This window comes from Vulpes vulpes, chromosome 4 (assembly GCF_048418805.1).
Source record: "Vulpes vulpes isolate BD-2025 chromosome 4, VulVul3, whole genome shotgun sequence".
In the NCBI taxonomy this organism is placed as follows: Eukaryota; Metazoa; Chordata; class Mammalia; order Carnivora; family Canidae; genus Vulpes; species Vulpes vulpes.
In genome coordinates, this window is record NC_132783.1 from 49,402,342 (window position 1) to 49,419,911 (window position 17,570).

The window sequence follows — 17,570 nt, forward strand, 5'->3', positions numbered from 1 at the left end:
ATCTAAGTTTATCTTCAAGGGTACAGTGTCTAATACCTTGAATGTACCATCTACTGAATGAAACACCACCTTACATCAAAGTAAAAGAACATGTAAAAAAATATCAAAGCAGAAAAGCTCTTTGTTTTGATCAACATCAGTGAAAATTAGATAATTCTTTTTATCTTCATTCTCACCCCAAATTCAGAAAAATGAAACTTCCACTCATACACTGCCAAGAGAACTGAGACTAGTCCAAAATTTGGGACTTGGTAAATCTCACATTCAAATCCAAACAGACACAAGCCTGTTAGTTTATGAGAGCTGACAGTCCCCCTGCTCGAAGTGATAAGGCTTCAGGCATTGTATACACTTAGCCATTGGCAGCAGAATAAACACTGACAACTTGACAGTTCATCAATTGGAAATCCATTCACTCTTTTTGATACATGGGGATACTGGGAATGGAACTTTAATTTTAGACACATCTGAGTAAATCTGTATTGTAATTATTTGCATAGTAATGCTTTCCCTTGATAGTATCTCTGAAGACATTGTGTATATGTGTTAATGTCCATATGAAAGAACTGTCCCATTTATAAATGGAGCTAGCAATCCACAAACTTATTCACAATACTCTTAAAATTATTTAAGAGGTTGATTTAGAGTTTTATAAATTCAGTAATTAGTTAAAATCATAGTTTGGTAGAAAAACATTTCTGTTATAACAACAAATAAAAAAATTAAAATAATACAACACTTTTCTGACAACAATGTAAAAGGTCTGTAAACATTATGGTACCTTTCCCATAAAATCTATATAATTCCAGTGCACTGGAGTGTTTCAATCCAATTTGACAGAGCAAAGAAGCATAAATAATTACAGAAGTGCTCTAATATTACTTAAAAATAAAGTAGGCATAATTTGAAGTATATGCTTTGTTGTTATGTGAGTGGCATAGATGACACATTATATGGACTTTGAATTCAGAGAAGAGCGAAGTAACTACATTGATCTTGGAACTAAATTGGTCTTCAAAGGCTAAATGAAGCCCACCTCTGCCACCCTCACAACCATGACTTTTTGAGCATCTGGAATCCACTCAACCCTCTGAATCATGAATTTAGATGTCTCTTTCCTTAAACACAACTTCCTGGCTCTGAAGGTCTTTCATTTAATATGAGTCAATATACAGGATCTTCAGACTTATTGAGGGCTGTATTCTCTCAAGCCATATTTTCGGCCTGTTGTTCAGACATCTCTCCTGTCTTCATTACCATATACATCGAATTTAGATTTAATGATTTGCCATTACACTGTCTATATCCTTACTCACTGCATCATTGTACTGCTATCAAAAACAACAAATAAAAGCAATCTGATAAAATCTCAATCTTATATTAATTCAAATGCATTCTGATCACTGAATGCTGTTGGACAAAAACATATAACTGTAACTGTGAAATTAGGGCTGCGATGAAATCTGAAACACCCAAGAGCCAACAGCATTGCCTGGCAAATTTTCCACGTTTCTTAACTAACCCTCTCTTCTGTTTGCTATAGGAAGTATTTCAAAACTTATTCACCATCGTTAAGCTCTCAACCTCATCATATCTAATGTTTTCTGCTACATTTGCCCTCCTAGCAGATAACCTCATCTCTCATTTCTCCAAGAAAAGTTAGTATTTCTTAACAATAGTCTTAACTTCCCAATACCACCAGTGAAGACTTGCTTACATTCACACCATTCTTTCCTTACTCCCTCCCTCCATTATTCTGGAAAATGATGTCTTCCATGCCTACGATTAAGCACTCCATCTAACTGGATCCAATCCTCTCTATTTCTCCCAGACTTCTAGCAATGATCACCTTTGTTTCTTTATCTTCTTTCTCTTCCTCTCTACTGGCTCAATCTGAGGATTCAAACACACTCAAGTTTCTCACATTCTGGAAGTTTGTCCTCTCAATTTCATGAAGCCATTTAATGGTCACTCTTATAGCCAAATGGGTGGGCTAAAACAGTATTTATGCCTACTTCTTTTACTTGTAACCTGACTTTTTACCTTTTGATTTGTTGGGTTTTCAACATACGGCATTACAACTCCACTGAGACTTCCTTCAAAAGTGACATTTGATATTTGACAAGTAGCTAAGTAATAGAAACTCCAAAGAAAGATACATTCCTTTTTGCTATGAAGCCACGAGCATTTTCATTTTCTGAATCTTCAGTTCTATTTATGCTAAAATTACTTTATGATTCTATGTTAATTACATTATGTATTTTTTTCCATCTGACTCTAGATAAATGTAGCTAGTTCTTATTACTAAAGAGATATGATTGAAGGTAGATTTTCCCTAACAGTTTTGACAACCCTGAAGCTAAACCTAGTGAAATGATATTGTCAATATGCTGAAAAAATAAACCTAATAATTTAAATTTCTGTGTCTAAGGGAAATACACTTAAACAAAAGGATGAAATAAAGACATGTTTGGATAAACAAAAACTCAGGAATCTGACCACAAGAAAACCACCAATAAAAGATATTTTAAAAGCTATACCTCAAGAAGAAGAAAAGCAATTCTACATACAGATACAAGAGGACAGTAGAACAAAAAAGTGGAAAATATATGGATAGGTGTAAATAAATGTTATTGTACAAAATAGTATTGATAATGAAATAAAAAAAGACAGCATTAAAAACATGGCAAAATAACCTATAATTTAAGACATAGATACATTGACTAAATGGAATTAAAATATTGTAAGTATGTTTATTATCTGAAAGGACAAAGATATTGATTACATGTTGATAAATTAAGTATGCTGGAAATTCTAGCAGAACTATTAAATAAGTCGAAACAGAACACATAGTTTGTAAATTAGTAGAGGTGAAAAGAGGAAAGTGAAATATATCTATATCTATATATCTATATATCTATACATATATATCTTCTACATACACACATATTATCCAAAAGAAGGTAAGAAAACAGAATAAAAGTACCTAGAATAGCCAAAACAAATAGAATGTACAAAAAGGTAAAATGTACAAAGTAGTGGACTTAAAGCATTCATATAAATACATATTCTGGTTTTTAGAAATCAAAGCCAAATTAGTGTCAAATTATTGATTATACATTAAAAGTATATTTTTAATAAGAATTATGTGTGGAACAAAAGAATTCAGAAAAATTGAAAGTGAAAGGATAGTACAAATGCCATCCAAATAGTAATGGAAAGAAAGTTGGTTTAGCTATATTAATAGCAGACAAGATATTTTTCAGGGAAGAAAGTAGTATTAGAAGTAGAAGTATTTATAATAATAATTTTTAAAGTGCTTATCACCAAATAAAACTATTCAAAAATGAAAATAAGTTCATATCTGGAAAGGTTTCAGATATTTAAAAAGGTATTAATAATTTTATGCCAATACACATAAAAATAAAAGATCATAAAATAAAACTTCCTGAGTTGACAAGAATTAGAAAATATGGCTTTTATTTATTTTTTTAAATTTACCATGGAAAGTAGAACTAGTCATTAAAAAGAAAAATCCCACATAGAAAATTCTAGGTCCAGCTGCTTCATTAGGTTACCTATCAAACACTCAAAGAAGAAATTCTTCTACTTTTGTATAACTCATAGAAAATAGAGAATGCCCTCACCATCACATTTTATGAGGGCAATATGACCTTAGTATTAAAATCCATGTAATACATCACATTAATAAGAGAAAGGATAAAAATGGTATGATCATTTCAATACATGCAGAAAAAGCATTTGACAAATCATAACAGCATGATAAAAACTCCCAATAAAGTAGGTTTGGAGGGAAGATATCTCAACATAATAAAGGCCATATATGAAAAACTCACAGCTAATACTAAAACTAAGAGCTTTTCCTCTATGGTCAGGACAGAACAAGCATTTGTATTCTCACCACTATTATCTAACATAGTACTGGAAGTCCTAGCCACAGCAATCAGACAACAAAAAGAAATAAAAGTCATCCAAATCAGCAAAGATGAAGTAAACCATTCACTATTTGCATATGGCATGATACTCTATATAGAAAACCCAGAAGATTCCACCAAAAACCTACTAGAACTGAAATATGAATACAGTAAAGTATCAGGATACAAAATCAACATATATAAATCTGTTGCATTTCTATACACCAATAATGAAGCAGCAGAAAAAGAACTAAAGGAATCAATCCCATTTATAATTACACCAAAAACAATAAGATACCTAGGAATAAACCAAACCAAAGGGTGAAAGACTTATGCTCTGAAAACTACAAAACACTGATGAAAAAAATTAAAGATGACACAAAGTAATGGAAAAACATTCCATGCTCATGGATTGAAAGAATAAATAATGTTAAAATGTCTATACTACCCAAAACAATGTACATATTTAATCCAATCCTTATCAAAACACCAAAAGCATTTTTTACAGACCTGGAACAAACAATCCTAAAATTTGTATGGAACCATGAAAGAATCTGAATAGCCAAAGCAAAGCTGGATGCATCACAATTCCAGACTTCAAGTTTTATTACAAAGCCATAGTGATCAAAACAGTATGGTATTGGCAAAAAAATAGACATATAGATCAATGAGATAGAATAGAAAACTCAGAAATGAACCCACAATTATTGGTCAATTAATCTTTGACTAAGCAGGAAACAATATACAACGGGGAAAAACACTCTCTTCAACAAATGGTATCAGGGAAAACTGGGCAACAACATGCAAAATAATGATACTGGATCACTTTCTTATATGATATACAAAAATAAATACAAAATGGGTGAAAAACCCTAAGTGTGAGACTTGAAACCATAAAAATCTGGGAGAACACAGGCAGTAACCTCTTCAACACTGGTTGTAGCAACTTCTTTCTAGCTATGTCTCCTCAGGCAAGGGAAACAAAAGTAAAAATAAACTTTTGGGACTTCATCAAAATAAAAATCCCCTGCACAGTTAAGGAAACAATCAAGAAAACTAAAAGGCAATCTTTAGAATAAGAGAAAGTGTTCAAAAATGATATTTTTGATAAAGGATTAGTATCCAAAATACATAAAGAACATCTAAAACTTAACACCAAAAAAACACAAATAAGCCAGTTAAAACATGGGCAGAAGACATGAGTAGATATTTTTCCAAAGAAGACATACAAATGGCCAACAGACACATGAAAAGATGCTTAACATCACTTATCATCAGGGAAATACAAACCAAAACTATGATGAGATATCACCTTACACCTGTCAGAATGGCTAAACTCAACAAAACAATAAACAACACGTGCTGGGGAGTATATGTAGAAGTGGAAACCCTCCTACACTGTTGTGGAAATGCAAATTGGTATGGCCACTCTGGAAAGGCAATATGGACACTCCTCAAGAAGTTAAAAATAGAACTACCCTATGATCAGCAACTGTACTAGTAGGTATTTATCCAAAGGATACAAAAATACTTATTCAAAGAGGCCCACATACTCTGATGTTTATAGCAGCATTATCTACAATAGCCAAATTACGTAAAGAGTCCAAATTTACATTGACTAATAAATGGATAAAGAAGATATAGTATATATACGCAATGGAATATTTTTTAATGCAATGGAATATTACTTAGCCATAAAAAAGAATGAAATCTTGCCATTTGTATCTATGTGGATAGAACTAGAATGTATTGTGCTAAGAAAAATAAGTCAGTCAGAGAAAGAAAAATACCACATTATTTCACTAATACCACATTATTTCACTAATATGTGGAATATAAGAACTGAAACAGACGAACATAAGGGGGAAAAGAGATAGGCAAACCATAAAACAGACTCTTACTGTAAAGAATAAACTGAGAATTGCTGGAGGGGAAGTGGGTGGGGGCTGGGTTAAATGGATGATGGGTATTGAGGAGAGCACTTGCTATGATGAGCACTGGGTGATGTATGTAAGTGATGAATCCCTAAATTCTATACCTGAAACCAATATTACAATGTATGTTAACTAACCAGAATTCAAATAAAAACTTGAAAAAAGAATTAACATACTCCACTTCAATGAGCAATTAATCACACTATTGTTCAATGCAAGGGGTATGAAGAAATAAATTTCAAATTTATTTGAGGTGTACCTCTATAAGTGTTAACAGTCAGGAGAGATGGCTGTGGCAACTGAAAGTTAACCTCCAGGTGCCAGTGGAAATGCAAAAAGTCCCTTGATGGTAGAGTGTACTGGTAGAGAATGATGGCACTGGTGTTGATAGGCAAGACAATTTTTTAAAATTAATTAATTAACTAATTAATTAATTATTTGGTTGGTACTGGGAAAAGAGTCATCTTTACCAAGCAGAGGTTACTTGCCCCACAGTATTCAGAGAGCAAATTTTCCAAGTTTTTATTTAAGTTCCAAGTCAGTTTACGGTGTAATATTAGTTTACACTAATGAGTGAGGATTTAGTGATTCACCATTTACATACATCACCCCATGCTCATCATAACAAGTGCCCTCCTTAATACCCATCCCCCCTTACCCACTTCTCCTTCAGTAACCCTGTTTGTTGTCTATAATTAAGAGTCTGTGAAAACTAAATGGAATTTTAATAATTTAAATATACATATATATTTATAACTCCTAAAATGAATTATAAAAACAAAAGGCAAAAAAATAAAAAATAAAAAATAAATAAAACAAATAAAAACAAAAGGCAACCCAAAAGAACATGTCCAAAGGACTTGAATGGGCAATTAATTAAAAAATGAAGTCTGAAGTGCTAAAAAGTACAAGAAAATATGCATAGCCTTTTTATAATAGAGGGAAATGAAAACTGAAATTATGAAGATATATTAACATATACCCATACACCCAACATATACCCACTTAATAAAAATTTTGAAGTCTAATGAAACCAAAATTTGGAAGAACATAGGGCCATGAGAATTCGTTGCACTGTTGGTGGTATGAAAATTAGTAAATCTCTACAAAAATGGATTTGAGGTCATAGAGTAAAGTCTCAAGATATTAAACAATTCTACTCCTGGATACCAAAGCCACAGATATATATGCACAACTTCAAGAGTATATATCCAAGAATTTTCATAACAGTTTTGCTTATAATGATCTAAAAATAGAAACAGACCACAGTAGATGGTCACACATTCATTTGGTATACAGCAATACACTAATATGTAGAAATAAACTACAACTACATGGGATGAAAAGAATGATTAACACAAACAATGTTGAATATAACAAGTTAGAAAAAAGAATATATGCAATATTGAATCATTCATAAGCTGAAATATTGGCAAAACTCAATTATGTTATTTAAGGATGCACATAGTGACAAAATCATATTTAAAATGTAAAGAGATGAGTATCATAAAATTCAGACTAGCAATTATGCCACTAAGAAGGGAGGCCAGGGATGTATCAGTATGTGGGGGTGGTTAGGATGCTTGATAGGTTCGATTTCTTGACGATAGTAATGGTTGTTTCCTTTCACATAATTCACTAAACTATCCTTATGTTTTATGCAGTTTTTATATGTCTCCTTTGTTTTGCTATAAAACAATAATTAAAAACACATTAAGGTTGTTTCCACTCCTCTCTAGCATAAATTTTCCAGGAAGTTTTTTTATTGTGGATTAGAATAACTCCTAACTTTGTCTCATCTAAATTTTCATCCTACTCTCAGCACTGGAGAGAAACACCTACTGAAGAACCTCTTATTCTCAATGCAGCCACCTTATACAGTTAGAAATTTACAGCTGTGAGGTATGGATGAACACTCAATTATCTTAGTTTTTTTCCTACCAAAAATATATAAAAATGGCAAATTCAAACTATAGAAAAGTTATTTCTTCAGGAGCTTTTATTTTCTCCTTGAGAAAGCTGTTGTACTAGTAATCCATAAAATATCTTTTATTGGCACTCATATTCTTACATGAGAACTGTAGTATAGAATAAGAGCTCATTTCCTACAAACCATTTTCTACTTATTGCATGACACACAGAACATGAACTACTGTAATGTCACAGTTTAGAGTAGACTTTTCCTCTTTCTATACGAAATTTATCAAAGCTCTTATTCTGATTTTGTGCCTAATACAAATTAAAACCAAGCAGTTATGCATTGTATAAATATTAAATTCATTACTTCATGAAAATTATTACTATAATGAATGGAAGATGATGCTAGTTCCCTAGGAGATTATTAGATTACTTTTTTCCTTTAAATTATTCTAAAGCATAAATATAATTTATTGCTTAATATTCTGATAGCAACTTAAGGTCATTTAAATGCCTAATTCTCCCCTCCCCCCTTCTCTTTCAAAGTATGGGCTTAAATGCATACTGTAGATCATATGACATGGAGAAAAATCAAACAAAACTATAGTTACTTTAGGAAAAAACAGTATCAGTGTGTCTGGTCTTACTTTGCGAACACCTCGGCCAAGCTCTTCTCCATAGTTGGTTCCAAGAATTTCAAAATGGACATTGGGATTTCCTCCATTCTCTCCAAATTCTAATTCTCCAGTCAATCCACTGACTCCACCCTAAAGTAGAGAAAAGATACCAATGTAAGATTTCAGAAGAAGTTAAATAATAATAATAATAACAACAACAATGAGAAGTGAGGAAGAAGGAGGAGGAGAAAAAGTGGTTCTAGGAATAGTATTTCCATCAACAAAATAAATATTATATCAAGCATTCAATTATTAATAGGCTATTTTTAAATAAATGTACGTAATAAATAGAACAATTGAAAGATAACCTTGAGAATAAGTTAATCCTCTCACCCATTTTACAAACAAGAGAATTTGTATGCAAAGAGTCAAATGACTACTCAAAGTGACACCACGGTAGAGCTGAGACTAAACTGCAAGCTAGGATTTTTGCCTCCATTGCTTGTGAAATGCATAGATCCATTAGTCAGAAAACAAGATGCTTTCGGAGAGCATAAAATCTACTCTGGAGACAAGTTTTGACAATATTCTTTCTCTAGCACAATTCTATTCTAATTTGATCTAAAATTATATCTGGGAATCTTAAAAGCCATGGTTTCTAACTTATTGGAGATTTATTTTTTCCTTCTTCTTTAAATATCTTCTCCAAATTAAAAAAAAAATTAAAAACGCTAAATTAGGCCTGAAATCTGTTTTCACTCTTAAATAGTAATGCTGGTTGTTGAGATTCATTGGGAATTTCCAAACTTCATCTTTCATTCAACATGACAGATGTTCATTTCCCCAACAGATGGCAATGTGGGTCATACTTCTCTCTTTCTTGTTTACCACTCTTTTCTGTTTAGTTTATCAGCCTTCATATTATTTAGGATTTTACAAATGAAAATCATATTCCAAATCACTACTATATTAAAGCATTTTTAGTCAGAATTTCAGCCTGATAATCACATTTATTTGGGAAATTTAGATCTCCGTTTGTAAATTTCTTCAATTATCACTTCTATGATGTTGATATCCAACTATCTCTCTTTTTTTAATGTCTTTAAATATTTTTAAGGTTTAAAAAGTGTTTAAAGTTTGTGATTCCTACTAGGAAAACATTATCTGGATGAATACCCTAATGGCAAACCACTGTAGAATGTTTCAGTTGCCTGTAGGGCAGAGGGGTAGGGATTCTCTTCACAGCACCCCAGCTTTCTTCATGAGAAGGTCAGAGGTACACTGGTTTATATTATTGCGGCATCCATTAGGTGATCAAAGTTACTTTTCCTTCAGCAAGGGCTTAATTGTCAGAAGGGCATTATGCTTGACCTCCAAATTTGGCTGACAATTTACTCATGAGATTCATAACCTTTGGGTTGCTCTGATATCTTGACATATATGCTGGGTTGTAGGCTACATTCTGGAAGGCCACCATAACTTCTGGACCCTGCATGGCTGCAAGAACCTCTGGGTCACTCAGAATTTCATTGAGCCCAGGCATTTCTGCCATTCCAGGCATTCCTCCAGGAAAATTACTAGGCATTCCCCCAGGAAAGCCACCTGGGAAAGAGCCTTACTGAGCTGTTAATTGTCGTCTGGCTTCTTCCACCCTCTGGGCTCTCTCATGTTCTTCCCGAGCCTTCTTAACCCTTTCTATTCTTTCTTTGATCTCTCGTTCTTCACGTTTTTGTTCATACTTTCTCCAATGTTCAGCAATTTTCTGGGCCTTCAGTTGAACTTCTTTCAGCATTGCACCAGCATCTTCTCATAATCCAGTTTACAAGCAAGGGCAAGATCATGTGCTGCTTCTTCCCAATGACCCAGAAGTCCATGTGCTTTCCTTCGCCACTTGTAAGGCTGAGCTGAATCAGGATTTATTTCAATAGCTCTGTCACAGTCTCGAATGGCAGCATTTGGCTTCTGTAATTTGATGAAGACACTGGCTCTCTTGGCGTACAAAATGGCCAAGTGATGATTCAGTTTGATGGCATCTTGTGAACAAGTCCATGACTTTCTGTAGTTCACCATCATTTAGGGCATCAATGGCAGCCACTTTTTTTATCATTTGCCTGATCCATCATTCCTCTGTTATCTCTACATTTTCATCTCCCATTTCTTGAAGGGCATCAGTACTGGTTCAATCACACCTTCATTGTCAATTTCTAGATCATTTTCCTCACTTGATGTTTCGTCTGTCTTTATGTTTTCCTCCGCTTTCTTACTATCTGTTTTTTTCCTTCTTGATATTGTCTTCTGATTTAGTTTTATGAGTAGCAGGTGGTATTTTACCCCCCATGCCCTCCACCCACTCCCGCAGGAAGCGCATTTGCTCGGTGTGCAGAACGATCGGATCCTGCTTACACATTTTCACGAAGGCCCGAAGCTCGCTCACTCTGCAGGGTCGGCGGCCAGGCCCGGGGACCAGCTCAGCGTGACCGTGTGGAAGGCCCAAATAGATCTCATTTGCCATAACCTCTAATCCAACTTCTAGTCCTTTATGGCACGTTTTAGGCTGTTTGCTGTATCTTCGACTTCATCTGTGCCTTGTAGCCCATTGTATGACTCTACATTCATACCAGATATTCCGTAAAACCATTGCTTAATCATTAATTTCAATACTTATTTCATGTTTGCAATAGTAATAGTCAGCAAAACCGATCCTCCACCACGATTTCTTTATAAGCCAGCTTCTCTTTAATTATCTTGTTTTATTAATAAAAATATATCTATGAATTTGATATGTCTATGCTCTTCTCATAGATGAGTTAGCAGTCAATAGCATGGGTTTTGGAGTTAGACTTCCTGAATTGAGAAACTGGGACAAAATCTACTTGCTGGTAAACCTGGCTAACTCATTTAATTTCTCAATAACCCCAATTTCTACATTTGTTAAACAGCAAAATAATAGTGCCTACCCCAGAAGGCTATTATTTGTCTTAAAATACCATATCCATAAAAAAAATAGAAAAGTGCTTGAAAAGTGGTAAGAGCTTAATTACTGTCATCACCATCACCATTATCTACATGATTATTTCATTCTTTAATTTCAAAAACTTTTTAGTTCTGCCAGAAATTATAGACATACTCCTGGTCTTTTTCAACTAGTTTATTAGGGTTGCAAAACTTCATTATATGCTTGAATATTTATGTGGCTTTGGGAAATGTTTTTTTGCAAATTTTGACTCAATTACATTTTATTGATTAGTATTTGAGGAAAAAAGTGTTAGAGCAGCTGGTCTAAGATCCATTCACTTCTTTTACTGTTATGTGTGTTGTGGGAGAAGGGGATGCAGGCCAGAAGGAGAAAAAAAAGAAAGAAGGTAAGTGAGTCTAATGTCCTTGTCACTAGAGCACCAGGTAGAGACTAGTAATATTTAATAGAAAGAATGGTCCTTATCTATAAAAGCTCTTAGCAGGATGTCCTGCGCTAAAAACTTATTGTAGTAAATAAACTCAGAATCTGTAGATTAATGGCTTATGGCTCCCTGGAAAATGTCCTGAAGCTTTATACTTTCTAGGGTAAAAATGGAGATATTTCATAATGTAAATGCTCTCTCTGAAGGTAAACTGATAAAACCTTCCTTGGCAACAGAATGTGTGTGTCCAATGTGGAAAGAAAGGATTCAGAGAGCCATGCAGAATGCCCCACAATCTCTCTCCTCTGGGCCTCTTGATTGCCTGTATCTTTGATATGGACAAATTAACATATTATTGCAAGTCAATTTGGTCCTATACGTTCACTCAGTACTAACATCTCAAAGAATCCGATTATCGTTCAAGAATTTAGATCGGGGTAAGTATAGTGGATCTTATTATCATTAATACCTCTAAATGGCAAATACTGTAGGAGTTTGATTGACAAGTACAGCTTATATTTCTACACCTAAGTTCAAACTATTGGTATTCAACAATCCTCTATTAGAGATTTTCTTGTCCCCATTCACACATCTACCCCAATAAGATCTCCTAATTACATCAGAGTTTAAATTTCTTAGTACTTTATTTCTAGGGAAAAAGAACAAAGATAGTATATATAAATATGGTTACTATATTGCAAAACTGCTCTCCTCCTGAAATTTTTAAACTTTTGAACACTAGATTGCCTGGCACTCTATTATTATTCCCAGTCAGTACTCATATGGCCACACTAGGCCAATATTTTTATCCGTAGCTCATATCTGGTACTGAGCAACTTAGTCTGCTTAGATTGTATACAGGTACAAAGAAACCCTGTAAATCAGGGCATCTGCAGTTAGTTAACTGTGGCCTCCACTTTCCTTGTTCACCTTTTTGACTCTGTAATTTGTCTTCTTTGTGTTATATTCTTAATGAGCTGTTAGCATGCTTAATCTGTAAAACCTTCCCTCACAAAGATATAAGGGCTGCTTGAGAGGTTGGTATTTCAAGCAAATAAACCCAGTTCCTTGTTATCTGGCCCCAACTTAACCTCTCTGATTTTTGATTGCCTAAGATTATTCCCATGCTTTTGAGCTTTTTCTTTCTTTCTTTTTTTTCTTTTTTCATTTTTCATCTATCCTCAGATCAACTTTGAAAACTGAGCCTTGATAAAAATATGTTCTGGCCAGGTGGTAATGAGCAGTCATTATCTTTGTACATGCACAGTTGCATTTTTTATCTCTTGGTGATGCAGCAGATTCTAAACAAAACAAGCTAATGGGACATTGATAGTATGAATAACACATACAAGTAATTTCTAAATGTCCTTTAAATTGACAGTAAAAACTGCTACCAGAGTAAACCTTTTTGAAATACCATGTAAAATTGGTCTTGATTTTATCCTACCTAATCTATATAGAAATACCAGAGGGTATCAAATATACAAAGGATAAATGAAGAAAAAAAAAAACGAGGAAAAGCAAAGGTCAGGAATAATTTACCACTAGATAATCAGTTTCTCAAAAGATAGAAGTTTGTCATTCCCCTTTAGATAGGAAAAGTTGAGGGAAAAAAAAAAAAAAAAAACAAGAAAAAATATTTACTAAGAATTTATTTCTCCCTGTTATTAGGCTGAAGGACTTTTCCCTATGCTTGAACTGCACAGAAACTTCGAGATACTTTTTGAGGATCGTATGGAACATCAAATATTTATGACACTCATCTAATTTCCTTATACATATTTCTAGGTTCCTTGCAACCTGCAGACATGCTTGGTAACCAAGAATACCCTGTTAAATAAACATGAGCCCAGAAAGGCAGAGAACACAATGAAAGATGCCAGACTCAGTGGTGTGCCCTGGTGCCCTCATGTTTCATAAGTTAACTTCAGAGAAAAAAATTCCCTGACAGAGGAAAATATTACATTTTTTATCCAGAAGAGAATATCATGATAGATAAAAACTACAATATAAGATGAAGCAAAATAAAAATAAAAACAAAAAATAAAAACAAAAAAACTTCATTTGTGTGAAATAGTTAGGAAAATTTGAAGTTCCCATGTAACATTTATATATATATATATATATATATATATACATACATACATATGTACATATGTGTATTTTACCTATACACATACACATTAAAATATTAATGCATAATAGATTATTGCAACAAAACAAGAAGTAAATAGGATATTACTAGTATTCTGATCACGCTATCTATATCTTAGAGAAAAAGAAACTGCGGTCCAGATGACAAGTTATTTGAGGAACCTGAACTGAAACATCCATTGTATGCTTCATGCTTCTTCCTCTAGACTATATAAACTGTGTGCCCAATATAATATATGAATATCATAATGGATTGCTTTAAAAATGTATGTTGACCTGAAATAAGTTAAATTTTATACCATTTTACCCACTTTATGATTCAAATGCCCTGAAGCTGAGTCCATATTGACATGTCCACAAGAATCACTATTCTCAGGGCATAAATGGCATTTTAAAAGTTCTAGTGGAAAAAAAATAGTTTATTTGCACACATTATTTTAAAAAGGCTACAGCTAAATTCCAAGTCGATACTGTTACTGGTAAGTCAGATTATGTTTCCCTAAATTATTTCTCTATCCCTCAGATTTATAAATTCTAAGTGGTACATGTTTTATAGCAAAAGCAAAGTAATATGTTTTCATTCTTCTAAGTATACAAATTAAACAACAACAAAAGCCCCAATTTATGAGAGTTCTTTTTCTCTAAGCCAGAAGCCTAGAATCTTCTATTCTCCCCTGCACGTTTATGTTAAATCACCAAATCTTATTTTTATCACCTAAATATTTCTGAAAGACATCTACTTCTATCCCTCCCCATGACAAACACCACTGCCCTGGTTTCCTTTGAGTTGGAGCACCAGCCTCTTAAGTGGCATTTTTTCAGTCTATCATGATCCAATGGCAGTTGTAGAGTAGATTCTCCACTTGTCAGCCACTGAGTAATCCGATTTTGTTACCCCCAGCCCCCATTTAAAATATCTCAGTAGGGGTGCCTGGATGGCTCAGTGGTTGGCTCAGGATGTGATCCTGGGGTTCTGGGACTGAGTCCTGCATCGGGCTCCTTGTGGGGAGCTTGCTTCTCCCTCTGCCTATGTCTCTGCCTCTCTCTGTTTTTCATGAATAAATAAATAAAATCTTAAAAAAAAATATCTCAGTAGCTTAACCTTACTCCTTGAATAAAGTTTAGGAACTTTAACCTAATTTACAAAATCCTCCATGATCTTTCCCTGTCTACCCTTTTTTTTTTTTTTAGCTAAAAAGAAACCATGTCCCTATTCTACCTCTCTTCTAGCCACTACAGTCTTACTTAAGATGCTTACATGTGCCAAGCATTCCTTCCTTCAACCCTGAGAATATTTAGTTGCCCTTGCATGAAGCATCCTTCCTTCCCCATTTCTGGAATGCTCTTCCTTTTCTTTTCCTGGCTAATAACTACTCATCATAAACATTTCTGTCATTCTACCTATCGGTCTTATACCTAAGGAGGTCCTCCAGTCTCTTATTTCCAGAATAGTTGGTGTTTCTCCTTTTGTATAACTAATCACATTTGCAACTATTTTTGATATTTCTATTTTCCTTCCTTGTTCTGTGATCTCACAGTACAGCATATGGTAGTACTCAGTAAATATTTGTTGGGTGAATACATTACCATATAAGAATTAGAGTAATCTCAATATTTTTGCCATTTCAAAGCATATTTCTTTAGATATTAACATGCATCAAAATCTCTTTTAGATAGGACAGGTATAAATACAAAGTATTGGTACTAAATGGTTTGAGATACTAACATAAATGTTGATATATTCTATTTTCTTACATTTAGTGTTGAAAATAATCACCAAAAATGATTTAGCAGAAATTGATCAATTAAGCCAATGCTGAAGTATTTGATTTAAGGATCTATCAAATCTTGATTGGCTTACTCATATAGAATACATAGAAAGTGTCAGTGCGTTTATATGCAATCACATATTTTGAGTGTAGTATTTTTATTATTTTTTTTTTCAAATTAAACTAAAAGATACAAGCATATTTTTGCCCCTAAAACTCAGTTCTCATTTTGTCATGTCCATGCTCAAAAATTCTTTAGGGTCTTTTATTTACCTACAAAGTAAGTTCCTCAATCTCTTTCCAGTCTAGACTCTTCTCTCCATGTGTTTCCTGCAGTCTGATAAATTAATGTCATTGCCCACATGATTTATTCCAATCGATGTGGCATCTAGAGTCTCCCACCACCTGAAATGTCCTCTTCTCCCTAGCTTTACATGTCTTAAACCATATAATTTTCAAGTTCCCATTATTATGCTATCAATTTCATACAATTTTTTTCAATGTGTTTTCTCTGTTTTGGGTCAGGTTCCCAAGGAAATAGCTCTGAAACGGGGATTTGTTTGTGTGCTGGATGAAGTGCTCCTAAGAAAAGCACTTGCAAGAGAGTGTGAGAAGAGGGGCTGCAAAGGGAGAGGTGAAACAGGGATGGAAATATAGCAATGGCTCAGCTTATGCCATCTGGAGTTATCGCAATTGGAGGCAAGGGACTCAGACCACTTTGCAATGACCAGTTACTGGGTGCATGCCATTTCAGGAAGAAGGTAGAGCAGCTCTCTGCTGTGCAGGGCAGTTCCTGGACAGAGGCTTAGCTATGTATACCTTCCCGGGAAAGAGCACTTCGGCTGAGAAATGGGGATCTGAGTATGGACCACCACACAGTACACTCTTTCTAATATTCCACAGTTTCTGTTTTTACTACACTTGGGGACTTTTTTTTGTATCTCACCTTAGAGTATAGCTTTTTGTATAATAATGCCAATATTGACTACAAGGCTCTAAATTTGTTTTTGGGTAGTCACATAAAAGAGTTTGAGTAGGGATCCCTGGGTGGCGCAGTGGTTTAGCGCCTGTCTTTGGCCCAGGGCGCGATCCTGGAGACCCGGGATCGAATCCCACATCGGGCTCCCGGTGCATGGAGCCTGCTTCTCCCTCTGCCTGTGTCTCTGCCTCTCTGCCTCTCTCTCTCTGTGTGTGACTATCATAAATAAATTAAAAAAAAAAATCTTTAAAAAAAAAAAAAAAAAAAAGAGTTTGAGTAATACATTCCACACTGGAGGCACGTGATAAATACCTGTTAAAAGTGTGATAAATACATGAATGAACAGAGCGTACTCTTGGAAGCTGTTTCAAAATTAACAATAAGAAAAAAAAAAAGAAAATGATTGCCATTTAATTTTAGAACAAGTCTGCAAATAAAAATACTCTGCCCACATTGCCTGGGTGTAATATTATTCCACGATCTAAGAAAGACAGTAGATCTGTATCGATTAAACTGATTTCTAAATGTCCCAGGAAAGTGGTTTTCAAACTGTGGTTTTAAGAAGTAATTGTAGTAGGAGTTCGTCTATGGAGATCCTCTCCCACTCTTTTCCAGAGCAGCTCAGCTTTTTGTTTTACTTATTATTTAGTTTAAAAGGCTTGCAATCCTTCTCTAGGGCATGTAACATCAACAAATGTAAATTATACAACATGAAAACTTCTTACCAAAATATATACTACAATTAAATATAGGTTTTCCTAATACACTAAAGAATGCATATGTGTGTCAATAAACTTTTTTGCCACAGGCGCTTTTAAAACTACAGTCTATGCCTTTAGAATAGCCATCTTGCAGTCTCATCAAAGC

General features: G+C 34.1%; 1 protein-coding gene and 1 pseudogene across 3 annotated transcripts in view; both read right to left on the bottom strand.

Annotated features, from left to right (window-relative positions):
* The window catches only part of GRID2 (glutamate ionotropic receptor delta type subunit 2), a 1,472,825-nt gene that overhangs the window by 525,134 nt on the left and 930,121 nt on the right, over positions 1–17,570 (bottom strand). For all 3 annotated transcript variants that reach the window (XM_026015616.2, XM_072755651.1, XM_026015615.2), the window contains exon 8: positions 8,434–8,553. In XM_026015616.2, the coding sequence (XP_025871401.1) occupies positions 8,434–8,553 (120 nt within the window). The remainder of the gene's footprint in view (positions 1–8,433; positions 8,554–17,570) is intronic.
* LOC112932675 (hsc70-interacting protein pseudogene) lies at positions 9,764–10,915 on the bottom strand (annotated as a pseudogene).